The sequence below is a fragment of the Tyto alba genome, unplaced genomic scaffold, assembly GCF_018691265.1.
Source record: "Tyto alba isolate M040663 unplaced genomic scaffold, T.alba_DEE_v4.0 Super-Scaffold_27, whole genome shotgun sequence".
Lineage (NCBI taxonomy): Eukaryota > Metazoa > Chordata > Aves > Strigiformes > Tytonidae > Tyto > Tyto alba.
The window spans coordinates 6,534,237-6,561,139 of NW_024881301.1; the positions used below are offsets into that span (position 1 = coordinate 6,534,237).

Sequence of the window (26,903 nt, forward strand, 5' to 3'; positions counted from 1 at the left end):
AAGAGGAGGCACACAGGGAGGAAATACTGATGAAAGAGACAACTTGCTATGGCAGCAATGAAAGCAGGCAATCCACAGCATAGGTAGGCCATAAAAATCTTAAATCATTTATCATACTTTATATATATTTATCAATTAAGATATTTTCTCCAACATCTTTAATTTTAATATCGTATTGGTTTAAAGAAGATGAAGACGGAGACCAGTATGTGGATGCTCATATTTTGTTCTCCAACCTGCACTTAATTAATTATAAGTTGCTTTAAAAATAATTTAGGACAATGCTTCCACTGCACATTGCTAAAGTCTGAGACTGTTGTTGTGTTTTTACTTCCCAGAACACGTGCAAAGCACTCACCTCTGCCCAGTTGTTAAAGAAAAACCAAAAAGCACCCGAGCCTCTGTGCTGACTGACCGGGAAATCAGACAAATGAAAGGTTGATTTTTCTTGCTGCCCACTCCCCCTTCAAGTAATCCTTTGCTCTGTCACCTAGTTCTGTTTAAAAACCTTAAAATATAGATGTTTATCATTAATACGTCACGTGAGGCAACCATGCCAATTCCTGTGATGGGATGATAGCCGGGGCTCGCTCTCAGAGCCACGCCATTAGTCATGGTGACGACAGCTTCAGACGCTGAATTTCTCACGTTAGGAAACAAAGTTACCAATTTATTATTTTTAATAAAATAATTGCTTTAATGCAGTATTTAAAATAATTTTAAACATCTGATCAATAAGATACAGTACACAAATATGGAAAATGCTGCACTTTACGTAAAAAGTAAAGCTAAGCATTTAATTATACAAAACAATTTTGCCTGATGCCATCAATATCTTGCAAACTATAGCTTAGTCAAAGTACTGCTTTTCTTTTTTATATATATATGCTATATATACATATATAAATAATTTACAGCATTCATTTACTAGATTTGTTTACTACTGTACCAACAAAAAAAAACCCATAACCGATTCAAAACTTACTGAATTGGATAATTATCTGCAGGATGGTGGAGGGCGTTTGAATCATCACTTCAAGTTTTGAAGTAGCATTGCAAATAATCATAGGAAGCTTGTTCCTTAAAAGAAAAAAGTTCCAGCAGGAAGCCATTCAATACTGTCAGTACCTTTCCCACCAGTCCTAGAAAACAGCCATGCTATACAGCACTGTGTCATGGAAGGCAAAATGTTTGGAGGCTGGGGAGGAAGGTGAACCCAGAGGGTTTTCCTTCCACCACAAGGCAGTCTTTACCAGCAAGTAGAAAATCTTTGAATCTATTCTAGCTGTCTTAATAATCCAGTTCTCCTCCTTACTGAATGGAAACCAGGCAACTGTCTAAATACATTCTATTTGGGAAGTTTCCCCTGTTATACCACATTAAGGTATTAAATCAATATTTTAAATAAAGTAGTGAATCCTGTGCTTTGCAAACACTGCTCTTCTCCTTAAAGAGTCTCCAGCTGCTAAGTTTCAGTGCATCTCAAGCTTTCTTTTTTGCAGTCAGCACAGGTTGCTTTTGTTCATTTCTTTCTACATCTATACTCAAGTTCAATGCTATTTTTTATATCTACATAAACTGTTTACACTTCCTTTTTAGGCTCTTTCACTCTTTGTATTCAAGTTTAGTAACTCCAAATTTTCCCCAGACATTGAAGTATGCCCTAACTACACTGTCGGATGTACTTCAGTCACAAGAACGATGACCAATTTGTTCACTTTCCCTCAGTGACTTTCTCAGAGAAAAGGGGGAGGGCGGTTGAAGCTAGGTTGGGGGTAGGAGGGAGGGGGGTTGGGGAGAAGAAAGCAGCCCTCAATTCCTTTTGCTTGCTACTTTGCTCTCCACAAACGAGCATCCAGTAGCAATTCTAAAACCAGAAAACTTAAGGGGATGCTGAGTCAGGTAGGCAATACATTAGCATGTTGACTGACTGCTGGTTCATGATTAAATACAGTTGCCATGCTATGCAGTGCCTTTAAAGTGTTGTTTGTTTCCCTAAATGAGGTTGGATTAGAAGAAGGCACTACACATAGAACAGATGTTGCAGACTCTGGAGTACTGAAGCAAGCGACGTACATAAACTAGGGACATGTATCATGTCTTGCAAGACAGTCAAATGCAAGCAGGTAGTCAGGTGCTTGTGTGTGGCAGCTGAGTGTTTTCACTGGTTTACAGACTGGTTTAAGCCAAATATTATTAAAAACCCTACAGGTGCTAAGTTAGGTATTTAATAAAAACGTTTATCTGTAAACAAGAGTTATCCTTACAACGGATCAGTTTCCAGAAATTGGAATTTCAAGACAGTGCAACAATGCTTCAGTGTTTTCTTTGGCAGTAGACAGCAAGGTGAAATGTAAAATTCAAATCACTTCAGAAGAGCACGGTACAAGGTTAGAGAATGCTTCATCTCTCTCTCTTGTTCCATGCAGAAAATCAAGTCCCTGAGACAGACGCGTGTTATTCTTGGACAGAGCAGCTGTTTTGTAAGGCTAAAAGCTGATGATCCAGGAGCAATTCCACTGCCATTCAAACCCTAAATGGGAGAGAAAGAGAAAAAAAAAAAATTCAATAGAAATGCAAGTTTTTAACCAAACTGGTTGAATTATACTGCCTATTTGCATAAAACTAGACTGCTGACCTTCAGCTTTACATGCTGAAAACCAGCAATCCAGAAATTCTTGCACATTAGATACTTTAAAAGACAAAGCAAGCACTTGACAGTTGATGGTTTATTTCCATCAAAGCAACCAGAAAATTCTATCTTTCTTTAAAACTTTTTAATTATAAATATTATTATAGTAAGGTAACTAACTGCCATTTCACTGAAGTCATACTACGTAGACGCTTGCACCGAGAGGACAAGCTAACAATGAAGAAGGTACCACAGCTCCTGTGCAGAGCCCCAGGTTGTGTGCAGCTCTTACTCCCACTTGCAAACCCCCAGGTTTCAGACGTTCACACCTATTCTTGAAGAAAACCATCACTGTGAGTGGGCTCTAGCCTTGAAACACTGCCGGGAGAAACTCTTACCCTGGCCATCACCTGTGAATTGTGCTTTAAGGGAGCAACAAATACCCACAGTGGAAGCATCTGTGTGTTCAGAACACTGTATGTGAGCCTATCCATCTCAGTCGGCTGCCTCGCTTGGTTATGAAAGCACAATTGGTAGGAGATGATGATATTTAGTAGTTATATATTCAGGCTACTGGAATGAGCAACCCCCACGCATTCCAAAATGCCCCAAGATTTATTATTAGGGGCGGGGAGGAGGAAGATTACCATGAGCTGCACAATAGACTGGCTACTTATCTTGGAGCCAATCTATGCTACACAGCCAGTCTCTTATCACTACTGGAGGGTTCTTGGTAATGAATGCAATTTGTACAAATATGAGTGCTCAGTCTCTGTAACTTCAGTAAGGCAATGCCTGCCAGCATCAACACCACTTGGAGATGGTGTTGCTTGGATGCCGTGTTAACTATATAAATTCTTACTCTAACACTCTCTGCAAGACTTCAGCAAAATGACTTTGCCCACTTTGCTTAGAGAAATCTGGTTAAAAACCCCATATATTAGAAACAAATACCAGTGCTGGATTATCTATAGCAGTGAATGCTACTGTTGTTAAGGGGGAAGCATTGAAATTTATTAAAAAAATAAGGAGATTCACCAGAGAGCACACACTAACCACAGAAAACCCAGGGCATATTGCAGAAATGGAAGCTGTATTTCTTACTAGCAGCATGCAGGGTATTCAGCACCATTTCATTTGCTTTACAGTCAATACTATTAAACACTATGAAATGCCATCATTTGAAACTTTCAGTTTGTTAAATGGCTTGGAACAAATGTGTGCATGGGGAAGACTGCTGGCCACGTCGCACAGAGAGGGCACTGCTGTCCTGGTAAGACACAAAGGGGTCACGGTTCAAGTTTGTCATATGACAACCCTGAAGGATTCAGGGAAAAGATAGCTCTGCAATGCAGCTGCCAGCACGGGTTGAAAAGGAGGTCAATCCAACAGGATGCAGCAGAAGGCCTGAGGCAATGTTATAAATGAAACAAACCCCAAGGGTTTTCAGTAACCCAACAGCAACGTCCTTTATAATTCAAAGAACTTTATTGAGGTGAAAGTATTTTCCCTCTAAATAGTCATTAGACTAGAAGTCTTACCTTTAAAAACTAAGGTACCTCAATCCTGTTTGCTCCCTTACAAAAAGGGAGGCAGGCAGCACAAACCCCCCAGCCTACTTTGGAAGCTGTTGGAGCTGCAAGATGCTACAATAGGGCAGAAGCATCAAGCTGCCTGCATTTGAGAGAGTTACGGATTTGTTTATTCTTAAATTCTTACCCATCATGCCTAGTGCAGAGGAGTAAAGCGATATTATGCTGTAGTATTGAATCCAAAGCCAAAGCTTAGAGTGGGCTCCTGTTTGCTAAGACAGCCAGTTTGTACTTCTAAGTTTCATGTAGCATCACACTAGCTTATCAGAGCTATTGAATACAGCATTTCAAGGGCCAGGGGCTCTTTAACTAGTTACTGAACATATCTAAACGAACAGCTGCTACCACATTTAAGTTAAAAGAAAAGGTCCTTCTCTCAAAGTGCACAATGGTTTTAAATTAAAGAAGTCAACAGAGAGCCTACATCATTTCAATCCAGACTGGGACTGTGGTGGGGAACTCACTCTGAACCAAATTTATACAGGGCTGGGCACTAACTCTTTCAGCTACTGTCCTCCACAACTGCATCAAAACAGTGGTCTTTCGTTGGTTTGCTTTGGACTTTGGACCAAGCTGTGGAGGGTGATGTCTTTTTGTAATACAGTATTTAGAGAACAAAAAGTGAAAACACTTGAAGTTAAGATGCCACCTGCCAGCTGCTTCTGTTAATGTCCAAGACCTTATTTAAGAAGTGCCCAGCCCTGAGCTCTCCAGCTGACAAGGGACACTTCAGGGGATGGTCCTCTGCTGCTCAGTTCCCAGAGCTTACTCTTGAGCAAGTTCCTCTTGGGCAGCAGGTCGATCTTGTCTGGCCCTAGGCAACAGCCAGCAGTCCTCTCCTTTACATCTTATATACCCTTTCCTGCAGAGAAGCTCCCCCACACTACTTTTGAGACCTTAAATACACTGGTTAGAACACAACCAGCCCACTCTTTGCTCCCAGACATCTCTATTAGGTTCCTCCCAGCTGGGCAGCAACAGCTTGTGTCTTGATATTTCAGGGGATTCTTCACTGTGAAAGTCTGTAGCCTACCCTAACACAGCTTTGTAAGCCTCTTCTGAGGGGGAAAGTGTCGCTTTTCAACCAGGCCATAGACAAGTACAAAGATCAGTGAACCAATTCTAGCAAAGCGAGTAAGTGAGCAAATTCTAGCTACAACCAGCCTACGCCCCCTTTCTGCAACATCTAATTATTAGTGCCTTAACTAGCAACTTCTTTTTTTCTTTTTCCATTTTCTTCTTTTTTTTTTTTTTTTTAATTTATTTTTAAATTGGAAACACTCCTCTACAGGGAAGGCTGGAAGATGTCAGCTGTATCCTGAAGTTCCTGCCTTTCACTGAACCCCCAGCACCCCACTTTCCTTCTGAAAGGGAAATGACAGAGACACGCAGCCCGAGAGGGGTAACTACCAGCACAGATACTACCAGTTAACCTGGGTATCAACAGCTGACAGACCCTGTTTGTAAGGCAGGCAAGGTGCTACGGCAGCATGGAAACCCTCTTTCACAGTACTGAGAGCACCAGCTGGCTTAAAACCAGCCCAGGAGGCCACAGCGGCAGCCGGCCTGCTTTTGGCCTATCCTCAGAGTCGAGTCAAATCAGCAACTTTTCCAAAGTAACACGCTGTCGCACTTTCTTGATCCTCAGAGCTTTTTATGTACACCTGACAGAGATGAGTTACTCTCACTGATTTTGGCAGCAGAAGACATCGTGGAAGTCCTGCTGCAGTCCCACACCTGCTGCGCAGCTCGTTCTGTTGCGAGGCTGTTCCTGAAACCTTTTAAGATCTCTAGAGCTCTCTCCAGTGGCTGGACTGAGAATTAAATGCCAGCTCCCTCTGAAAAGGCAAGAGTGACATTGATATGGAGCCACAGCTCGCAACAAGGCTCCTCCTTTACCTGAGCAACCATCACCACCTTATTCCTCATCTCCAAGGTATTTAGAGCATGTGAGCTGCACGCCTGGATCACAGGTACTGACAAGGATAAAGATGCTCAGAGCTATTCTACAGGCCCTGATACAAAGCTCAGAGAGGTCAGCAGACTCCTTCATTCTCACCAAACTCAGATCACGCTCAGTGAGATGTTTCTTGCAGAGTATATGCTCCCTTCTCAAATTCAATGGCTTCACACCAATCACATTCAAAATTTTAAACTCTTGAGAGAGGGGCACTTTAAGGCAGCAAAGTGTTCAGTCAAAAGTAGAGCCAAGAGTTCTCACTTCAATTTTTGGTGTGGTATAAACACATCCCAGTCCCAGAGACAAGATCCCAAGAGAGCAAACTGTCATTGCAGCTCTGCTACACATTATAAAAACACCACCAGCAGAAGGAAGCAAAGTCACAAGACAGTTTTCAATGACATCTCCAAACACTGACAAATTACAGCTGTGTGCAGCAGGGATGTTGTCGAAAGGTGGTAAGAGCACCTAGTGAATTGGAGCAAAATCATCCAGGTTCAGCCCCCAGCTCTGTCACCTGCGGTCACACTGAGGTTGGTGGCGTCTAGTATACCCTATACATTAGGTTTCCCAGCTGTAAAACACAGAATGCATTCCTGTCTCACCAGATGATAAAAGGTTAAAAAGCCATTAAAACACTGTGCAGTGCTCAAACACTTCCCTGGGTCTCCCCCAAGGGAAAGAGGAAGGGAAGGAAGAGACCCTGTCAGAATTGTGACAATTTTGTTTGTACAAATAAGCGCCTGATTTAGGCCAGAGAAAACAAAGTGAAAGAAGTTGATACTACTTTGGTGACAAGCCAGCCTACTGGTGCTGCCTGTTCTAACAAGCTCAGTCTGAAAGAAATACTCCCAAATTCACAATACTAAAATACTACATTACTCAATATTTATATGATTTTTTTTTTTTTTTTTTTTAAAAAACAAAGTTGGTTGTGTTGGTTGGTTGGGTGGTTGGGGTTTTGGGGGATTTTCTTTTTTTTTTTAAACCTTAAAGGCCAAGCCAATGTCTGAAAAGCTTAGATCTCTCTTTTCAGGCTGTTTCTCCTGCAGCTGAAAACAAACATGTATATTTATGATGCTACCTGCAGCCTACAAAGAAGCCTCACGAAGCTGTCAGATCCATATAATAGAGAATGCTATTCAACTATGCATTTTTCCTCTGATTTCATTGCAACATTCCTACAAGTCCTTTCAAATGTAGGCAACAACATGTTTTACATATTGAAACAAATTACTGTGAATGTAATGTCAGTTTATTCACTATTATGCCCAAGATTCATGTACGCATGTCACTTCATATGGCTACATCAGATGCTTAATCTGTACCTGGAGGTAATGAATACTATACAAATATGTCATGTTAGTTAATAGACAATTATTAAGCTGAAATTTTCTGGCTCTTTGCCACATCATTTTAAGCAATGTATTGTCAACTAAATTATAAATCTCTTGACCCTTCACATGTCATCAACATTTGCGCGTTACCAATATGTTCTGCCTAAAGCTACAATGCAATTAGTCATTTAAATTGCAGATATATTTCACACATAAGAAGAATTAAGTTCATCTCTAGCACAGAGAAGGCACGATATGGGCCAATGAACAGTATTTCTGAAGTGTGTGAATGGCAGTCAAGAATATTTTTGCCTATTTACATAGAAAAAAATTCATATCAAGTGTATGGCCTAGATTGACAGCAGTCAGGAAATTCAGTGCTGAAATTGTAACTCTCTAGCTGACAGAGCTGTGCTTAGGTCTTACAGCAGATAAGTAAGATGCTGAAGCCATATTTTATAATTGCAGTAACACTTTTAGCTCCCCTCTTCCCCAAAGGTATGACCATGCAGTAGACTTCAATTGTCCCAACAGCCTGAATAAGAACCAGAAACTGAAATCAAGCGTCTGCATATGTTAAGCATATGCAAAGTAGGAAAAAGAAAAATCCTCCTTCAGACTTAGATCTCAAAATGGGCTGGGGGAAGGGGTGGTAGAGACACAGAGAAAGAGAGGGAAACCCCTCAAGTGTTGAAATAGATTTTGTAGTTTTGCTCTGAACACCTACTTACATGCAAGTAGGATAGGTCCGATTTAAAGTGATTGCTTTTAAATTAATTTTCTGCAGCTTTTAAGAAAGTACTTTAACAGACTATCATGTACCAATACCAAGCACCAGCCAGCAGCCTCTCTGCACCCCACGGATATACAGGGAGCAGAAAACCTATTGTCCATTCGCTACAGAGCCGACTTCTGTGTTCAATTTGCATTTAGACAAAGTCATGTCCTTAACACCAATACTGAGGTTGATGAATTATGCTAGCGTGTTCTCTCATCAGAAGAGCTTATGGCCAGAAAGGCAGCAGTAACTTCTGCAGCTACCACTTGTAAGAGTATAAAGCCAGACAGCCCTTTAACTGCCACATATCTCTCCTGCAAACATCAAAAAAACTGAGAGTGATTTGATTGCCACACAGTGGAAAAACCAGAACAACTCTCTTCCCCAAACATTTGGAAGAGTTGGGGTTTTCTTTCATTCTGCAGAAAAGGACTTGTGCTTAGAATCTTAGCTCTTCCCAGGTGAGGCTAAAGAGCATTTCCAAAGCTTAAACATGCACCACATACAGAATATGTTTGATCAACATGCATACCAGCAAACTAAGCTGAAAATCAAGAAGGGTAAGTTTAAATTCTGCTCAAAGTGATCATCTGTGGCAGACAGTTTGCCCTAAAAGAGAAGGCAACATGCTTATTTTCTCCACTTACAATCAGTACTGGAACAATGACCGGTGTGGTAAACAAGACACTTCTCCCATTTCTTCTTGCCAAATTTCTTCTCAGAAAGAGAATACAAGCTTATTTGTGGACTGCTCTATTAGAAGATGTGCATCACCCTGGAAGTATCACATTATTTCATGCATGTTGGCCAGAGCTAAGAGTTTGACAGAAAGAAAGTACTTGAATGGCTCTGCACCGATCCCAGGATATCAGTGGCATTGTTTACTTCTGTAGCAGCTACTTGCAGTAAGACTAAGTTTAGACTACAGGTGGCAAGACCCACACTTACTAACAGACCAGCCAGTCTTGGTGGGGGACAGAACAGCCACAAACAGTATCTGGAAGAAAGAAATTTCATTTGCCATTAGATCAGGCAAAAAGAAAGAAGAGACACAAGATCTACTCCTGAGTCAGTCAATGTGATAAACGTGGAAGGAGGCAAGTGAAGGACACACCACCAACAGCAATTTGGGGCAAGACAGACTGCATCCCTTCCAAGAAGTTAATGTATTTTCATTTAGCCAGAAAATGGATGAGAAGCAAGCAGTGTCCCAAAAAAATTATGCAGAAGTGCAGGCATCGAAATAAGTTTTCCTATATAAAGCAGAAGAATGGTCCAACCACAGCCTCCAGAAGCTGACCATAAGCCTAACAGCCAGTCACCTAACTCTACTTTTAAAAATGTGTCTAGACATTTTTTTATCTCACTTCTGTGTTACACCACACCAATATACTGCTCTCAGTTCAAGGCCAAAGATAAGTTGGGGCCTGCGATACCTTTGGATAGAAGGAAAGGAAGTTTAAGGACTCAGAACTTCAGCCTGTTTCCTCAAAGAAAAAAAAAGCTTTCAATATCTGCAAGGGTTTTCAAACTTCTAAGACTCCAGTTACAGTGAGAATGAGACAAAGCTGTTTCCAAAACAGCTTTGTCATCAGAAAAGCAGTAAAACTTAATCCAAAATAATCCTTGACTACTTCTCAGCATTGAAAACACTACAGGGCCAACCAATTATGGGAAAAACATTGTGTTGCCAACCAATAAAAACTATGAAATAGAACACAGAATTGGGAAAACAAGTCTGTGGCTTCAAGTCTACTTTTTTTTTTGATTTGTTTTAGATGTGTTCTCCCTTCTCAAGATGAGTTATTTTTCAATTCTTCCCACCCTTTAATTCATTACTGTTCACCACATGCCCACGTAAAAAAGAAAAGAGGTGAATGAAATCCAAAAGCCTCTTCCCACTCATTGTATCCAAAAGTGTCCGGAGGGACCAGAAAGAGTGATGAAGATATTACCACCTCTGGAGTACAAGTAGCACCAATTAACACATTTACACAATAGGAGGATTTTCTTACAAGGGCTTTCTCAAATTTCTCTTTCTGAACAATACCATTCAAATTCTAAGTTGTAGTGAAGAGAACATGCAAAATACCCCAACGAGTGTTCCCAACCAGAAGGGGAAAGAATTCCCATTATACTGATGCCTTATTATATATTTTTTTTTAATTTGGCCTAGAGCATTAGCCTTATTTTTTCATTCCATGACCGTCATGGATTTGCCCCTATTGCTATTTCAAAGTTTATCGACACGTAAGCAATAATCACGGCAAGATGTAATTCACACTTTTTATATTGCTTTTAGGTCCGAATTAGTCAACAGATGCTCCTCTGGGCAAGAACTTCTTTATTTGCTACCTGCCACACTACAAAGTGATGTGGCTGCTAGTAAGCAGGTTTCTAGCTGTAAAGCACATGCTCATGTCACCATATATTCTAGTTCCCAGATTAAAATAATCCCTAACAGGCCTCCTTAGAAGAACAAATAACGAAAGCAGAATTTCAGAGAACAAGATAGGATGAGTGTGAAGGAATCACGCATTTAATGATCCCAGGAAAAAGACTTTCTAGAAGAGGTGCAAAACCAGGTGGCAGAGTACAGAGGAAGCAGATACCTAAGGCTGAAAAATCATCCCAATTAAACACAGATACATTTATGGAGAAAGGAAACACGTTATGTTAACAAATTGCTGTTCTCAGCCCTTTGCCCTTACTGTTACTGCAACAGAAGGTAGCAGATCCATACCAATCCAGTCTGCTGAGCTACACTCTTTCAGTACCCATTACATTTTGGTACTGAATAAAGAAAGGCAAATATGTAACAAATTTGCTTAGAGAGTTTCACTTTTAAAATATATACTGTAACTGATTATTGCTTCTTTGTCTCCCCAAATACCTTAGGGCTCCAGTTTACATCAATAATAGCTTGAAACAATTCCTTTCCTTTAATTATTGCAGTAGGCAACAATAAAAAGAAGCTGAAGAGAGTCAACTTTGCTCTAACACAGACATAAGACATACAAACATTGTACAAAGAAGATTATCCAAGAAAAGTTGAAGTCTTAGTTAAAAAAAACAAATGCGGTTAGCACCAGCGATTTAATTCAATACTGTCAAAGGATCATTCATATTCAGGAATAACTTCTTCCATCATACTTGTCTACCAAGATATTAGGCTTTAAAAAAAAGTCACAGGAGTATTATGCACAGATTTGCTCCTTGTCATTGCATAGTCAGGAAGTTCTGACATTTAAGATTATTTGAGAGTAAAGCTGTCTGTATTTGTAATTTGAAATGAGAAAGTACATCCTGACTGTTTAAATTATTCTCAGACAAGTTGCCCAAAAAGATGATTTTAAAGATGCCCAAATGTGTATCAGCCTAAGGCCATATTGTACCTGCTTTCAGTTTCAAAGACCTCCTTTCATCTCTGAAGAATGGAATGTTGTTTACTGCTCAGGATGTTTTGCCATGTTATCATGAATGTATTACAAATGTTCTTGCTCCTTGAACTAGAGGGTGTTTGTCAAAACCATTCTTTATTCTACATGAGAAGTCTTAAGCCTTTTATAAATCCTGCTCAGATATATTGGGACACTTAAACATCTATGTCTAAACATCCTTCTCAAGTTTGCTATCCTGCATAATTTCACAAAAAAGAAAAAAGGTCCACAGAGAATTGCTTTCTGGTAGCATGAAGTCTAAGTACTAGGCACTGGAATGTGAGATTGCATGCAAGAAACAGAAGTAGTTTCATTGGCAGAATTACTTTCACCTACTGCCCTTACAACTCAGTCTAGTAAGGCAGCCTATATGAGAAGCATCTTAAAATACAGCAAGTAAATTTGTGACAATGAAATGCTATCAAGGTTTATGGTCAGTTTTAGGCATGTTATGTCCACTGGCAATTAAACTGGCAATGTAAATTTTCAACAACTCTTATCTGTCTCACTTTCGCACAGTCTCATGAAGCTTTTAATAAAGCAGACACACCACAGACGATGAGAAATAACTGAAAAGTACCTAACAGGCAGACTTGTTAAATATTCAGAAACAAATCCGACAATAATTACAGAAAACCACTACGAAGAACAGGAATAGTTACTCAATAGAAGCTTGGGGGAAGACGAGAAAAGGATGGGGAAAACTGTTCTTGTGCTAGACACATTTTTTTCAAGTTTTTCCAGTGGTATTATAAAAAAAAATAACTATACCTTCAGCTCCATGTGAAAGTACATTCAAAAACTTCAAAGAAATGAAGAATAGCTGCTCAAAAGCTGGGAATGCTTTCTGCAACTTGTTTAGATACAGATTTCTTCAGTTCACTTGCAGTAAACAGGGAGTGGTGTTCAAGGAGCTAATTGTGTCTCCACATCAGAAAAAAAAAAAAAAAAAAAAAAAAAAAAATCAGAGAAACAAGTCTACCTCACCTCCTTACAGAGGTCTCTCATCACAGTCCAGGCCAAGGGAAAACCTACAGGACAGATGCCACCACTGTCTCAATTACACTGCAAATAACTGAGCTTTATATAAGGTCCTTCCAGACTCCAGTATGCAAAAGCACCAGATAATTTTCAACCCTAGTATCTATTTAAGTCTCCTAGGCCACAAGAATGAAAAAGACTTAAGGCTTATCAGGAAGGACAACTTCACCACCACTTCTTCTGCACAACAGTTACTCTCCAGGCTTCTGTTCACTGTGCTTGGTCACAAGCCAACCAGATGTTCACTTGAGCAGTGCTGAGGCTTCATGAGAAAAAGGGGCAAAACTGTCAACAATACTTGAATGACAGCCCACCACTCATTTCTCCTGTCTTCAAGCAAGATGATCACTAATAGGCTGTCAGCCTCCTTGGAAAGAAGTTCTGCAGCCCCATAAACTTCCCAGGACCCAGAATCAGTTAATCTCCAGCACAACATTAAGAGATTTGTTCAGACCAAGATTTCTTAAAAGCATCTTCAAGGCACCTTTCAAATGCAGCACGAGCCAGAAAGGTGATCTGGCTCATTGCAGAAATAGAATGGTCTAGCTTTGGTTATTTATTTATTTTTTTATTGCTTTTTGGGAGGATCCAAGGCAAATTCACAGTATATTTGAAAAGAGTCCCTATGCAATGTGCATGGAAAGAAGTCCACAGCCACATATCAAAGCGAGAGTCATTTCAAAAGCCATCCAAAATGGCCATTACAGCTTCAACTGAGGAGCCATGACAACTAGCTGCTGTGGAAGACCACCACAGCTTCATTACCCTCCACTGCAGATCGAAGTTTCTCTGAGCCATAATTTCATTCAGAGCTTTACACACAGTGCTCTTATCCACAGTTCATCCTGTAATACGCAATTAAACATTCCCCATCAAACTTACCAGAAATAATCCTTTCAATCATCTAACATCCAGACCAGTTTACCTGAAGTATATAACCAGCCACTGCATGTGAGAGAATTCTCACTTCTTCCTGAAGTATGAAATAATTCAGTATGAAGATACAACATGCAAGTTATTTCTGTACCTCCAACCCAGATCCAACGTTGGATGAATCCAATGGTCTTTTCTTCCTTGGTCCAATGGCTGCCAAAGCTGTGAGGTTGGCCTCTCTCTGTTGCATTTGTGCTAACTCCAACTGTTGCATCTAATTTAAAAAGAAAACACCTATGTTAATTATGATATACAGTATCCTAAAGGTCTTGTTCTCTTTATGGCAGCTTCAGACAGCTCTGTAGTCCCTACTAAAACAATGTATTTCAAAGCATCTTTTCCTTTTTGGACGCTTTTGACAGATTACAATACTCAGTCACGCTTAGAGCCTTGAAACGCTAACAGCCCTACAGATAGCACTGTGTAAGTAACACGTTTCATTGTGGTATCAACGCAGCCTTAACAGGAACCTCACTGCTGGTTCCTCAGCTCATAAGCTCTACCATTTCTGATTGACAGAAAATATTGATTGGAAGTGGCTTACGAGACCAGATTAGTATTAATAGTTGAGAGCTGCCGAGTTCTGGGAACTGGGTATATTGTTAATTCAAAATCTCAATTCATGACTGGCACAAGGAAGACACTCAATTTCTTCATGCTGTACTACCTGAACCCAGCACGCAATACTGCAATTCTGAAATACCTTATTATCCAACTGAACAGGATGCTGTCAGTTCACTGATACTCCCTCTTTTCCCAGTACATCTTTGAACGTTCAGGCATATCTGAAGCAAGTTAAAGATACGCTACATATATTTATTTTTGCTCACCTCCAGAAACCGTTCAACACAAGAAAATCCTTAGAAACAACTTCTACCTGGGATAGGTAAAATTGGAATAGGAAAGAAACCCACATTCAAGAGAATTTAAAAAATAAAAATAAGAATTTTACCTCTGTATTTTGAGGTACATACTACTTCATTCTATTCAGTAACTATATGTGCCAGCTGCTCTAGAGCTCAACTAAGTCACGTCTGCTAACAGACTAACTAGCTTGGATTGGCCACCTCACCAGTGCAGCCACTCTGCCTTCAGATCCGCCAGCTGTCCAGCTTGGAGCAAGAGTGGAGGGGAGTGCTTGCTCTCTGTAGAGAAGGAAGCTCTTCTATTTTCTCAAGTTGAGTTTGACCTTAAACACAAACCTTCGGGTTTGATGTTAACCCTTAGATGATCTGACACACAACTAGAACAGCTCCTTAGCCCATGCTCTTCTCCCCCATCCCCAGGACTTACAAAATTGTTTGGATGGCAATTCTCTGCATGCATCTGTGTGCATATCTTTAAAGAAAGTACAGCCATATCATGGTAGGAAAGTATCCAATTCTCCTCTCTTACTCTCCTCCCCCTTTCAATGATAAAAACAATTAATTTATTGGAATTCCTCATCCAGTCAGTACAGATATTTTGCTTACTAAGCTTGCAACACCCTATGGTTCTGCTTGCCTTTCAGCTCTCACAAATCCCACTTGGAGACGAGAAATTCAGCGGGTAAGAACTGAGCTTGTAGCACCTACATGGCATTACTCCCCCACTTGCTACTACTTAAATAAAGATGAATCCACAATAAAGAAATAGTGTGGGGTTTTTTTGGGGGGTGTGTGTGTATCTGTTGTTTTGGGGAAGATGGCTGTCTGGTTAGGTGGGTTTTGGGTGGGTTTTTTTGCAAGTCTTATTTGATTTCACATGGCAGCTTCACATAGAATACTGCAGCAGTTGACTATTTAAAGAAAAATGGTATTTCAGTGCAAGATTCCTAAAAGGACATCCTCCCCTGTAAGACTCTATACACACGCTCAAGATTTTTCAGCAGAAATCAGCGAATACAAGACTTTGACACATACATGTTGAGAACAGCTAATCTGGGGGGTTTAGTGGGGTTTTGGGTTTTTTTTTGAAGAGGAAACAAGTGCTTCAGTTACAAAACCAACACTATTTGCAAGTCATCTTTGAATCACACTATGTAGGCATAAGATTACAGAAATGTAGTAGTGCTTCTTCAGTGCTAGATACTATCATTCACTTACTACACACACTACTCTTGCTTTTGTGTGCAGTGTAAACACAACCTTTTTTATTAGAATCTATTCATTCTGAATGGGGTCTTGTTTGTTTTTTCAAAGTATGCAGTATTGCTTTCACAAATATTTTAGAGACTGTAAGGTTTTATGTCCCTTGAACTTGAAAACTACTTGTGTTCTGCAATTGTCCAAGGTTACCACCAGTCAGCCTACTTGCATAACACGTTTAAGAAAAACTTCCCCTTAATTTCAGTCTTAAATATGTATATTTATATTCAGGAACACATTGCAACCAATCAGGGATGGGGGAAAATAAGACTAAATCTGAAAAAGTAACACAAAACTTCACAAACTCTGTGAAACACTGAGGCTTAGAAACTATTTTTATGTGATATCTTCATCACTCCCTGGATTAATTGGGAGCAATAAAATGCTGAGCTTCTCTGGCAGAAGCACATGCTGACTACCAGCTCTGGCTGCCCAGGCCTCCAACACCTGGAGACACCCCCGGAGCTACCCCCACCTTCCAGGCAGCTAGATAGCATCCCTGCAGAAGCATACCTTCCTGCTAGCAGTGCTGTTCAGTTGTCACAGTGGTTGCATGTACACCACAGCCTTCTTGCCATGAGAAGGGGCATCACAACACTCCATGCACTGGCATCCCTCTGGGGGCTGATTAAATGCCAAAAGGCTCCAGTGGCAAAGAAAACCAGAAGAGAAAAGACCTCCCTCAATGCTACAAAACACAGGTAAAGAAGCTTCACTGCAGTTAGACACGTTAAAAACAGGTGGCTGCTAAACATTTGGTCACTGGCTTGAAGCAGCATCAAAATAAGACCCTCTCTCCTTTTTACACCTGATGTTAATGGGCAGCCATGGTAAAGACCAAAGACAAGAGGCAGAGCTGTGAATTAAATACCAAGGGAGTTTTGGGTGGGCATCAGCAGAGGGTGGAGGGGACTGAGTGCCTCTTGGTGGGGTACAACTGCAGCTCTGGCTGAGGACTGGGCAGTGCCTGGGCACCATCACCACTTACCCCACGCAATTCAAGCTGACAAAGAGTGCCATCGACATAGATGCCCTGCAAAAGCAAGCACTGCTGCTGGAGGGCAGTGCTGGCAGAAAATCTACTCATATAAACGACGGGAAAACACTTGGACGGTATGAAAAAGATGCACTTTCTAGAAACAGAACTGGTGCATCTTTGACCACACATTTCCCAAGACAATGCTGGAAGCACATGCCATTACCGTCATCTATTCTCCCCAGTACATTTTCTACCTTGTAACCAGTCAAAGGAATTTTCAAATCAGGAAGAATCTCACCAGGGTTTTGGAGCAAAAGAAAAAAAAGAAATCATAGTCTTGTTGCATTCTAGACATCTTGGGAATTTTTCTGAGAACATAATTAAGACAAATGAATTTAAACATTCAATCTCCGTAATGGACTCAACAGATCCCCATTAAGACATATGGGCAGGCATCCAAATCACCCTGCTGAAGCCAGCAAAATCATCTTTTCATCAAGTTTTGTTCCATTAAAAAGTGTCAGATTAAATGTCCAAACATTGTGTGAGCAGTTAAAAGCACAGGATAAAGAGACGACAGGCAGATAACATCAAGGGATACCCGAGGACACTGGCTGGCTAACTACTGCCAGATTTTCCTAAACAAGATTAGGAAAGAGCAAGAGGCAACTATGTTGAGTTCTTTAACAGACAGTTTTGTAGAACACAAGTTAGGGCAGAAAGATCACTGCAGCAAGTGAAAGACAATAAAAGTTGTATAGACACTGTATTAAAATATAACATAGAGAAGCTGCATCTAGTATTGTTGCGCTTCTATGGGCCAGTTTGACTAATATTAGTGTCTCTGATTAAAATTGGAAACGAATAGGAACTGTCATACCCAGGTTTGTATCTTGAAAACAGATTCACTTTTTCTCTTGAAAACAGAAGTGTGTAATGACAGTTCAGGAGGAGCAGGGGGAACCTGCACCATACATTGGTCCCACAAACTAGCAGATTTCCTCTCAACCCAACCTACTTCATCTGCTGAAAGATGCTGCTGCTGTTCCACCACGACACACAGGAGTCCAACACATGTTCTGTTCAAAATTCATTCCTCAAGAACGGCATTGAGAAGGGACAGTCTCCAGGCAAGAAACAAATGAATGTTCATGCTCCTTTTCCCCTCTTTCTGATTTTTACATACACTAAGAATCACAGTACAAAGAGTTCTAAAAACCAGTGTATAAAGATCAAATTGCTATGAAAACGTCTCAGAACTTGTAAAATAGTCTTTGTTGCTGCTGGCCTTTTTAATAATAAAAATAGGGTTTAAAGTCTGGTCTTGCAGCAAGCAGAAATCTCTAGGGTGACACAATAACCATTTTAGTTAATCTGACCTGCAGCACAAATCAAGAAGTAAGGTATGTTTTAAAGTCCTCCCTTATAGTGAAATGGCATTTGCAGCATGGCTGTAATCACACAAAATGAAAGGTTTTAAAATTGACCTCTCTGTTCTTTACTCAATCCTCTACTGAGAAAAATATTTCTTTTCCTGCTCACAGAAATTCTCTCTCACATCTCACACTCTACATTTCAAAGAATACGTAAAATCTATTTTTACTACTACACCAATGACATATTTGTGGCATTTTAATATTAAAAATTAAATTTCAAGTTGCATAAGAAGACAAGTACTTCAGCTATGAGATGCCAAGATTTTTCTTTTAAAGCAATACTGCAAGTTGGTTTTAAATGCTTTCAGTTATGAAGTACACGATATGTGGTTGTTAGCATTATCAGAGCTCCAAGAATTCAAGTTATGCAAATCTCACAAGATTTTCCCTGAACGCTGCAAGGAAGAATCCCTTAAACACAACCGAAGAAAGGAAAAGGTATACTCTACTACAAACAAAGTCAGCTAATTCACATCAGCTAATCCATGATGTGTACAGCAGCAGGTGGCTGTATTATCAAAGCAGGGAAACAGAAGAGCTACCTAGCTGAACACACATTCACCTTCAAATAGGAGTTACACAAACCCTCATGTCTGGTCACAAAGTACCCAAAATGGAGCAGGGTATTTGGTATAAGCTTTCATAGAAGACAAAGCACATGAAATCTTTACTGTCTAGATCCTTAAGAATGGTTTTACCAGGAAAATTTCTCTAAAAGGTAGAGACAAGAAATCAAGCACCTGTATGAGCCAGGGCTCACAGAGCAGTAACAGGTCTGAGGTTAAAGAAAAGCCAAACAGGTGGCACTTGTCCAGCACAACGTTGGCAGCTAACACCTATCTCAAGAAATTCATACCGCTGTCCACTTCTGCAGGAGCTTCAATATACAAAATTCTAGGAAGTAAACGAAGAGAGATTTATTTTCTCTACTTCTCAGATTTGAGTGCTAGAAACTTAGTTTAAAAAGAAAAAAAAAAAATAAGTCTTGGCAATGTAATAACAAATAAATACAGCTGTATGGACGTAAACGAGCTCAGAAGAAATGCTGGTAAGACAGATGGGGAAGTTAAACACCACGATTCTGGACCTGGTTATAATTAAACTAAAGGAAAGACGAAAAAGCATATATACAAGGTACTGGGTTTAATATCAAGGAAAAAAATGGGGATGTCTCCACATATGACATTACAGGCTGACAGAGTATGGGACAGATTAAATACATATTTAAAGTAACAGAAGAACTGGCAGGAAAGGAAACCAGGGAAGGCAGAAGACAAGTTAATGTATGCCTAAGGGTTATGCATGCTATCCAGCAATAAGTACATCAGAAGTAATAAAAGCACTAAAGTAGATGAACAAGAACTTGTATAAGACTTGCGGGGGGCAAAAAAGCAAGGTATATAAGCATACAAAAGAGGCAGAAGCCCCTGATTCTTTCAGCTTCCACAATAAAGAAATTAAACAATAAATTAATGAATATTAAAATTCAAAATAAATCGAAGCAACTGTGACCAAATATCAACATCTTTTTTCTAGCTTGCATTAGTGAAAAATGAACCTGAACACCTGCATGGGTCTTTACTATTGCCCTTTACTGTACATTTTTAAAGAACTAAATACTGAGGTACCTTTCAAGTGGGGCCTCTTATCCCACTGAACTGACTTCTCTCTATCTTTCTAGTCATAGCTTTTTGACCCCCTTTTTCAACTAAAGTTTCACTGGATTTCACTGTGTCCTCCATTTAGTGCTTTGAAAGTTTTCTACTGCTCTCAGCTGCTTCTCCCTTCATTGTTTTTGGAAAAAAGGACTCAAATTTTTTCACATTCCCTTTAAGCATTTTAAGGAACTTGAGACAAAAACGAAAAATAAACCTTAAAAATCTGTTTTCAATCCCAAGCCTCTCACACTGGTTGTCATAAAGCTCAATGAGCATTACTGCCTCCAGCCTTTACCTTTCCCACACAAAATTTTCTGCCCTACAGGTTGAATGTGGCTCAATAGCAAACTTTTCATATGGGGGACATTCTCTGAGGAAAACTGACATTTGAAGGCTGCATATTTAAACATTTACCATCCTCTCCTCTTGCCTATAATGCAATTTCTCTACTTGCAATTGCTTCCTTTCAAACTGTTTTAATTAGGCATACAATTAGTTTCCACTGACTTTTCCCTCCATTGTAATTTTAGATTTAACAGCAGAAAGGCAGAATAGCATGCACTGGTTTGATATGAAGTCCTAACTTATAATAGGGCTGCATGTAATACTGTAGATTTCTTTCAGGTTAATACTCCACATACATGCTTCAGTGGCAGAACAGGACCTATTGTGGCTGTGTCCCCCAGGACAAGGTGCCTCGTCTGTCTAATACTAAAGTATTGCCTTTTACCATTTTTTTTTGTTTGTTTTGTTTAACAATTATTGATACATTTCTGTGTATTCTAGAACATCTGGAGCATGCTTTTCCATGTGCACACACCATCAGCTTGTCTGACCTGGAGGCCCAGGGAAGTTCCTGGGTGTTTAGTATCCGGCATCCAGCTCTTTCCGTGTGTTTTCAGATACTGCCTAGGCTACTTTTGTTGCAAGGCCAAGAACAAGCCTACAGCACACCACACCAAGGCAATGTATTCTGTATTTTTTGCTTCAGGTGCTATCACTTGTGAGAAGAGTGCTCAATGATCATCACAGACCTGCGCTATCACAACGGGGCAGTGCCCAGCCCTTGCAAGACATTACTTTAAAAACAATCACGGTTATTCCAAGTGCACGGTATTTTGAATTCTTTTCAGCTGCTGTTACACTGTATTCATTCACTCACTCTCATTTCCTCTATTAGCAAATTTCTAATCCAAGGCTATATTTTCAGTTGGTTACATGTCCATTATAGTCTTTCAGAGAAACTTAGAAAAGGTTATTTGAAAATCTATGAACAGGCTTAATGGAGTTTGGGGGAGCTTTTGTTTTTCACTAAAGACAGTTGCTATCGTCTTCCAGTCAGCTGGTTTCAGGGTATCCGACACAATCTCAGCTGCTCTTTTCTTACGTTCCTTCAGAATACCAATACGATTTCCACATAAACAGGAATTTGGTTCACTTTTTAGTTGGCTCAATCTAACACTTTACAGGATTTCCATCCCTGACTTTCTGCAAGACTTGTAACACACTGAATCTCTGAGGATAGTCCTTTGTTATTTGAAGGGCTACACTGCAGGGTAACAAAATTTACGTCTGTTCAATAATCATGCTTTTTTTTCAGAACATGTAGAAGCAGGTAAGGAACACTACAGAACAATAATGATGATATAAATCAGATAATTAAGCAGAAGCTCTCAGGTTGTCACTGAAGACTCATAAAAAGTCAATTGATCGCGATGAGATCTTATTTTGCTCGCAGCATCTTGTTTGCTTTTTTGAGAGGTTATGGTTAACTAGGGAGTTTCCTTTTCCCCTGCCATGAGAGTGGTCTTAAAGAATTTGAACCATTAGGTCCAGAAGACTAAATACAGAAGCAGCACAAGAGGCATGGGGGGAAAAGTAAACAAACAGCTTGAAAATGTGGGTTGGAGACGGTAGGGAGAACAGCATAGAATCAGGTTACAGTTACTTTTTATCTGAGAATGTGAGAAGAAATTTGGCAAAGAGTTAGGATGGACAGACGAAATAGAAAATTAAAAAAAGATGATTTTTGAAAAAAAGATACTACAGAACAACTAAAATTCAGTTAATAACTATGTAACACCCAGGAACTCATTGGAATCATGCAGACTTTGTGTTTGATGTTTTTGATAGGGTTTGTTTTGTCTCTACAAAAAACCCCAGGGTTTGCTATTTTCCTCCCAGTCAGTTGATACTAAAAGGTATTGAATTTTCTCAGCGTCTCATCTACTGCCGTCTTGTGACGTCTGTGACAAACTCACAACAGTAAAATGCACAACTGCGTCAAGCAGGCAGGAACATGGGACTGGGAAGACCTGTGCAGCCGTAAGTGAATAGAGCTGCTGGACGAGCAAGGAATGAATGGGGCAGGCAAGCCTGCTGTCCATCAGGTGCTTGCTCCACACACTCCTTCCCCTAGTTCAAGACACAGCTGCTCACCTTTATCCACCAACAAATGCTGCAAGGTCCACAAGTTAAGAGCAGAGATGAAGGTAACTACCATGGAATGAGCAAAGATGCTATCGGTACAACACCTGTTCACCTGCTCAACCCCAAGCAGCAATCTTGCACACATATAACCTGAAAGGTTTCTTCAGCCTCAGCCTTAAGCTTCCTGAAGCCATCCTACAAGCATACTCATTTTTGAAGATGAGAGACAGAATTACAAAAGATCAGGGTTTATATTTAAATTTAGAGTATACGTGGTTTAATACTGACATTTTTACAGGTCTCCTGGGATTCACTGTTCATATGGTGTGCTTGTGCATTTGACAGCATCCTACACCTACTCAATTTAAGTAAGCTCGTTTCAGAAAAGGGATGAATCCAGAGATAAACTATAAATACAGCTACAAGAATTGCATCAACTGAACATTTTCTTTGTGATTGGAAGTATAGTTGAAAGTACAACAGAAAATAGCAGAAAGCACCTAAAAAAAGTTATGGCTTAAAAGTGCAAGCATCAGGGACAATGCAAGGACTGTGTCCTCTCAGCTTGAAGTGACAGATAAGGCTGAATGAACAGCAGGGGTAATTTACCCAGACTTCAGGAACACCGTTGCACAAAGAGCTGGCCCATGAGGTGAGCAAGGACAAAATTCTTGAGTGCACAAAGGCGCAGCTTGCGGCAAGCCTTGAAGCTGTCTCAGAAGGAATGCGCACTTTCTATATGTATTAAAATCTGCTGAAACAGGTGAAAGGTGGAAGTAAATAGATGTAATTCAGAGCAAGCTACGTAGACTAAGAATATAGGAAAGTAAATGACTTAGCATAGGGGAGGTTTGAGGCAATAGGTCATGCAAAAAGGGATGAAAAGGTCACAGCAATTATATATAGCCTTTTGGATAAAAGAATCCACTGCTGAGTCTCTGGATGTACTTCCAGCAATGTTAAGATGTTGCCTCCAGCTGCTGGATGACAGCACATCCTGGATTGATGAGTATTCATTGTTAGGATATAGACTTTGCATTTTGGGAAATAATGCTTTAGAACATGCTCCAGTGCCATTACCCCACCCCCTCTTCCTTCTCCTGGGGTCACCATCAACACATAAAACATGGATTTGAAAAAGGAAGGCCCATATTCATTCTTAAAGAACTTTAAGTGGATCAGATCAGGCTTTCCAGAGGATACTCGGAGTGGTCTGGAAAGGGTCCAGTTCCAGCTGACAGAGGTATCAAAATTCCCGAGTGGCTTCTTAGGAGCAGGCTACACTCCCAACACAACAGGACAGACAGACAATGGTAAGCACCTCAGGCTTTCATCCCAGTATACACTGTGCTTCTGTGTTACCAGTTTCAGCCTTCGGATATATGTCAATTTTTATTTTGTTCTTATTCCAGCTCTAGTCATGTTTGCATTTTTTAATGCAAAAGTGTGCTGACCATTTATCACCAAGCTGTCAATAGAGTGCCAAACTGACCAGTTGCATTTGGGCTCACTTCCACTCTAGCTTAAGATGGTCTCACAGATAAGAGAGGCACAGAAGGTAGGTATCCCCATGTGAAATGTGAAGCCTAGAGAAGTTCTGGCTGCCTCACTCTCCAGAGAACAAAGCAGCAGGACAAAGGACAAGGCAATACCAACTGACACAAAGATCTGTGTTGTCCCAAAAGGCACATCTGCCTCCTCTTCTTTTGGTGAAGCAGTTGGAGACTGTTGCTGTGGGAGCAGCACAGCATGGAAAAATATGCACGACAAGTGCAATGAAGGCTGTGTTAGTCTGGCACAAGATAAGATGCACTTAAGGAGGTGAAGTCAAGCACTTAGTAGAACACCAAGTGCTAAACTTAGATGCTGCCTCTGCTCTGTTGGGTCCTTTTCTCTACACCTATATGCCACTTTTTAAAAGAAATTTCATTAACAAGAGATTAAAGAGATTTCATTAACAGTACCAACCAACCTAAAAAAAGACCCAAACCACACACCTAACTTCCTTCTGTTCTAAATATCCAGATCACAGAATATTTTTCAAGATCCTACACATTATTGTTCAGAAGAAAAGAGAAAAGAAGCTGCATAAATGTATCACTTTGCAGTGTTTTATTAAAAGAAAGAACCTCTAAAAATGACCAGATGATGCAGAGGTAAAGCCACCTACAAAACAAGACAAATTAGCATCACCCACTGATTGTTGATCCTGGTGCCACTAGAGGCAAACTGGGAAGAGCTTTAGGGCAACTTTGTACTCACAGATTGCAAGCATGAAGAAAGAGTTGTAAGTAGAAAGAAAGAATTAATTGATAGATAGTAAAGCAAGTTCCTTCTCTCTCCTCTTATTTTACAAATTTCTTCTACTATGGTGCAAATCCAGAGCATTGATTCTAATACTATTTTACTGGATTTCCATTTGTTTTGCCTGGGCTCCTACATTAATCCAAACAATAAGGGACTTTAAAGCATTCATAAATAACCTGCTGCTGCTGCTGGCACCTAGGAGCCAAGTGCAGCAATGTTAAGCAACAACAAATTTCATAGTTCAAGAGGCACAGTTAAGGAAAAAGGTTGCTCAGAAAATCACTCTCATTTAGCACAAAGATCCTTAAAAATTGCATGAAATCAGTCAAGTAACTATAGAAACCAATTTCTTCAGCTCTGTATCACACGTCTCACACCTCAATTGTCTTTATTATCGTCTGCTGTCAGATCCTTAATCAGAAATGTGAACAGGCTTGATGATTTATTCAGCAGGGAAAAGAATCTGTAGGTCAAGTGAAAAATTTCACACACATACACATGCACACACATCTTCAACCTTAGGTACTTTCATTTCATTCTGTTCCCAGTAGCTCTGGGGGCAACTCCAGTGAGATCCAATATTAAGGCTCAATTAAAATAAGCTCCAATTAGTGGAGCTTTTTTCTCTCAGGCTAGAAAAGTCAGGAAATGGATATTGGGAAATGTAAAAAGTCAGCTACTGAGAGGAGGCTGCAGACATAAATGAACTTATTTGTTGATTTCTACAGTTGCTATGCAGAGGCCTCTGGGAGTAAAAGCTTAACCAGTCTAAGCTATAAACTAAAACCCCTGCAGCTAAACATGAACTGTGTGAAACAAGGGCTCCATTCCAGAACAGAAAACTGCTGGGCCCAGAAAATTAAAAGCCAGAGGCGTTTTCCATTTAAAACTAAATCCCAGTACCGCCTCCCAGCCAAAGAATTATAAGCAGTATCAGATTTACAAAACGAACAATTACCCTGGAAAAATGTAGCCTATTGTACAGTCCCAGATGCTAAATCTCAAAGTTTCTTTTTTTTTTTTTTTTTTTCCTCTCTAATCCCACATTATATTCCTACCAAGTGTACTGCTGCAGTTTACAAAGGACCATTTCTAGACAGGACTGAAACTACGAAAATAAAATGTTAAAAAAGAGAGCTCATAATTCATTGACCTCATTTGAAGCACTGCCCTTGCCTGTGGCAGTTCCTGTCCTTCCCCAAGGCCTCTGCAAATGGTATGCAGCAGCAAAATAAACCCTGACCTAATTGCCAGGACAGGGCTGCCAACCTTCTCTCAACACACAAAGGCAAGCATGGTAACTGGAAAGTCCTACCTCTTTCGCTTTCTGCTTTAACCGCAGTTGCTCTGGATCTTCTTTATTGGAACGGCTCTACCGAAGGAAGAGGAAAAAGATTGAATAGAAAATACTGGCATCCAAACACCGTAGTATCTGTTAAATATTTAATAAATGACAATTTTCTCTGGTGATTGAAAGATTTAGCTCCAGGGGTGAATGCCTCAATCCAGACTGGCTTCCCTCCCCCTCCACACACATACGCACACCCCCTCCTCATCTGGGCTGGCTGCCTCTGCTCTAGCCTGAAGCAAGATTAAGCCGAAAATGATGCTAACACTGTCAGTCAGGTCCAGTCTAGGCATGATGTTGTTCATGTCTGCAGCAGACACTTAAAAAGAACAGGAAGTATAAGAAAGGGAGTCATACTCCTGCAAGTACAACAGTTCTTTCAAGTCTAGATTAGGTGTCCACTCAAGGGGCTCCAGAACTCAACTTGACTCCAAACCAAAAAACCAACAAACAGAAGATGATCAAGTCACATCTGATGGAGCAACATCTATTGATTTTTTTTTTCTCCTGTTCTTGAGGGAAGGGGGAAGAATGGTACTTATTCTGTACTAGGAGTGGCTCCATCAGGAGCTCGCAGATGCTAGGGTACCAGCTCCAAGGCTAGCCCTCTAATCTGACTACAGAAGGTTAATACATCTGGCAGGGTGGTGGGTCTCACCAGGCTCCAGCTTGAACATACATAGTGAACCCATATTTTCAAACAGTGCCATACACAAATATGAAGAAAGATATACCAATTCCAGATCCAGAAATAGAGCCAGGAAGGACGTTTACAGCTATGTGAATACTTCTTTTATTTAATTTTGACCAGTAGGAATAATCTCAAAAGAAGAGTCCACCCCACCACACATCTGAAAGAACTCCTGTGATTTTTTTAAATAATGTAAAAAGCTAAACCTCTTTTCT

The 26,903-nt window shown here is 40.2% G+C and overlaps 1 protein-coding gene across 1 annotated transcript in view; it reads right to left on the minus strand.

Moving 5' to 3' along the window:
- Positions 1-738: 738 nt before the first annotated feature.
- The window catches only part of TAF4B (TATA-box binding protein associated factor 4b), a 73,606-nt gene continuing 47,441 nt past the window's right edge, over positions 739-26,903 (minus strand). The window contains exons 13-15 of the mRNA XM_042798274.1: positions 25,965-26,021; positions 13,808-13,927; positions 739-2,533 (exon numbers count right to left, since the gene is read on the minus strand). Coding sequence (XP_042654208.1) covers positions 2,366-2,533; positions 13,808-13,927; positions 25,965-26,021 — 345 coding nt within the window. The 3' untranslated portion in view covers positions 739-2,365. The remainder of the gene's footprint in view (positions 2,534-13,807; positions 13,928-25,964; positions 26,022-26,903) is intronic.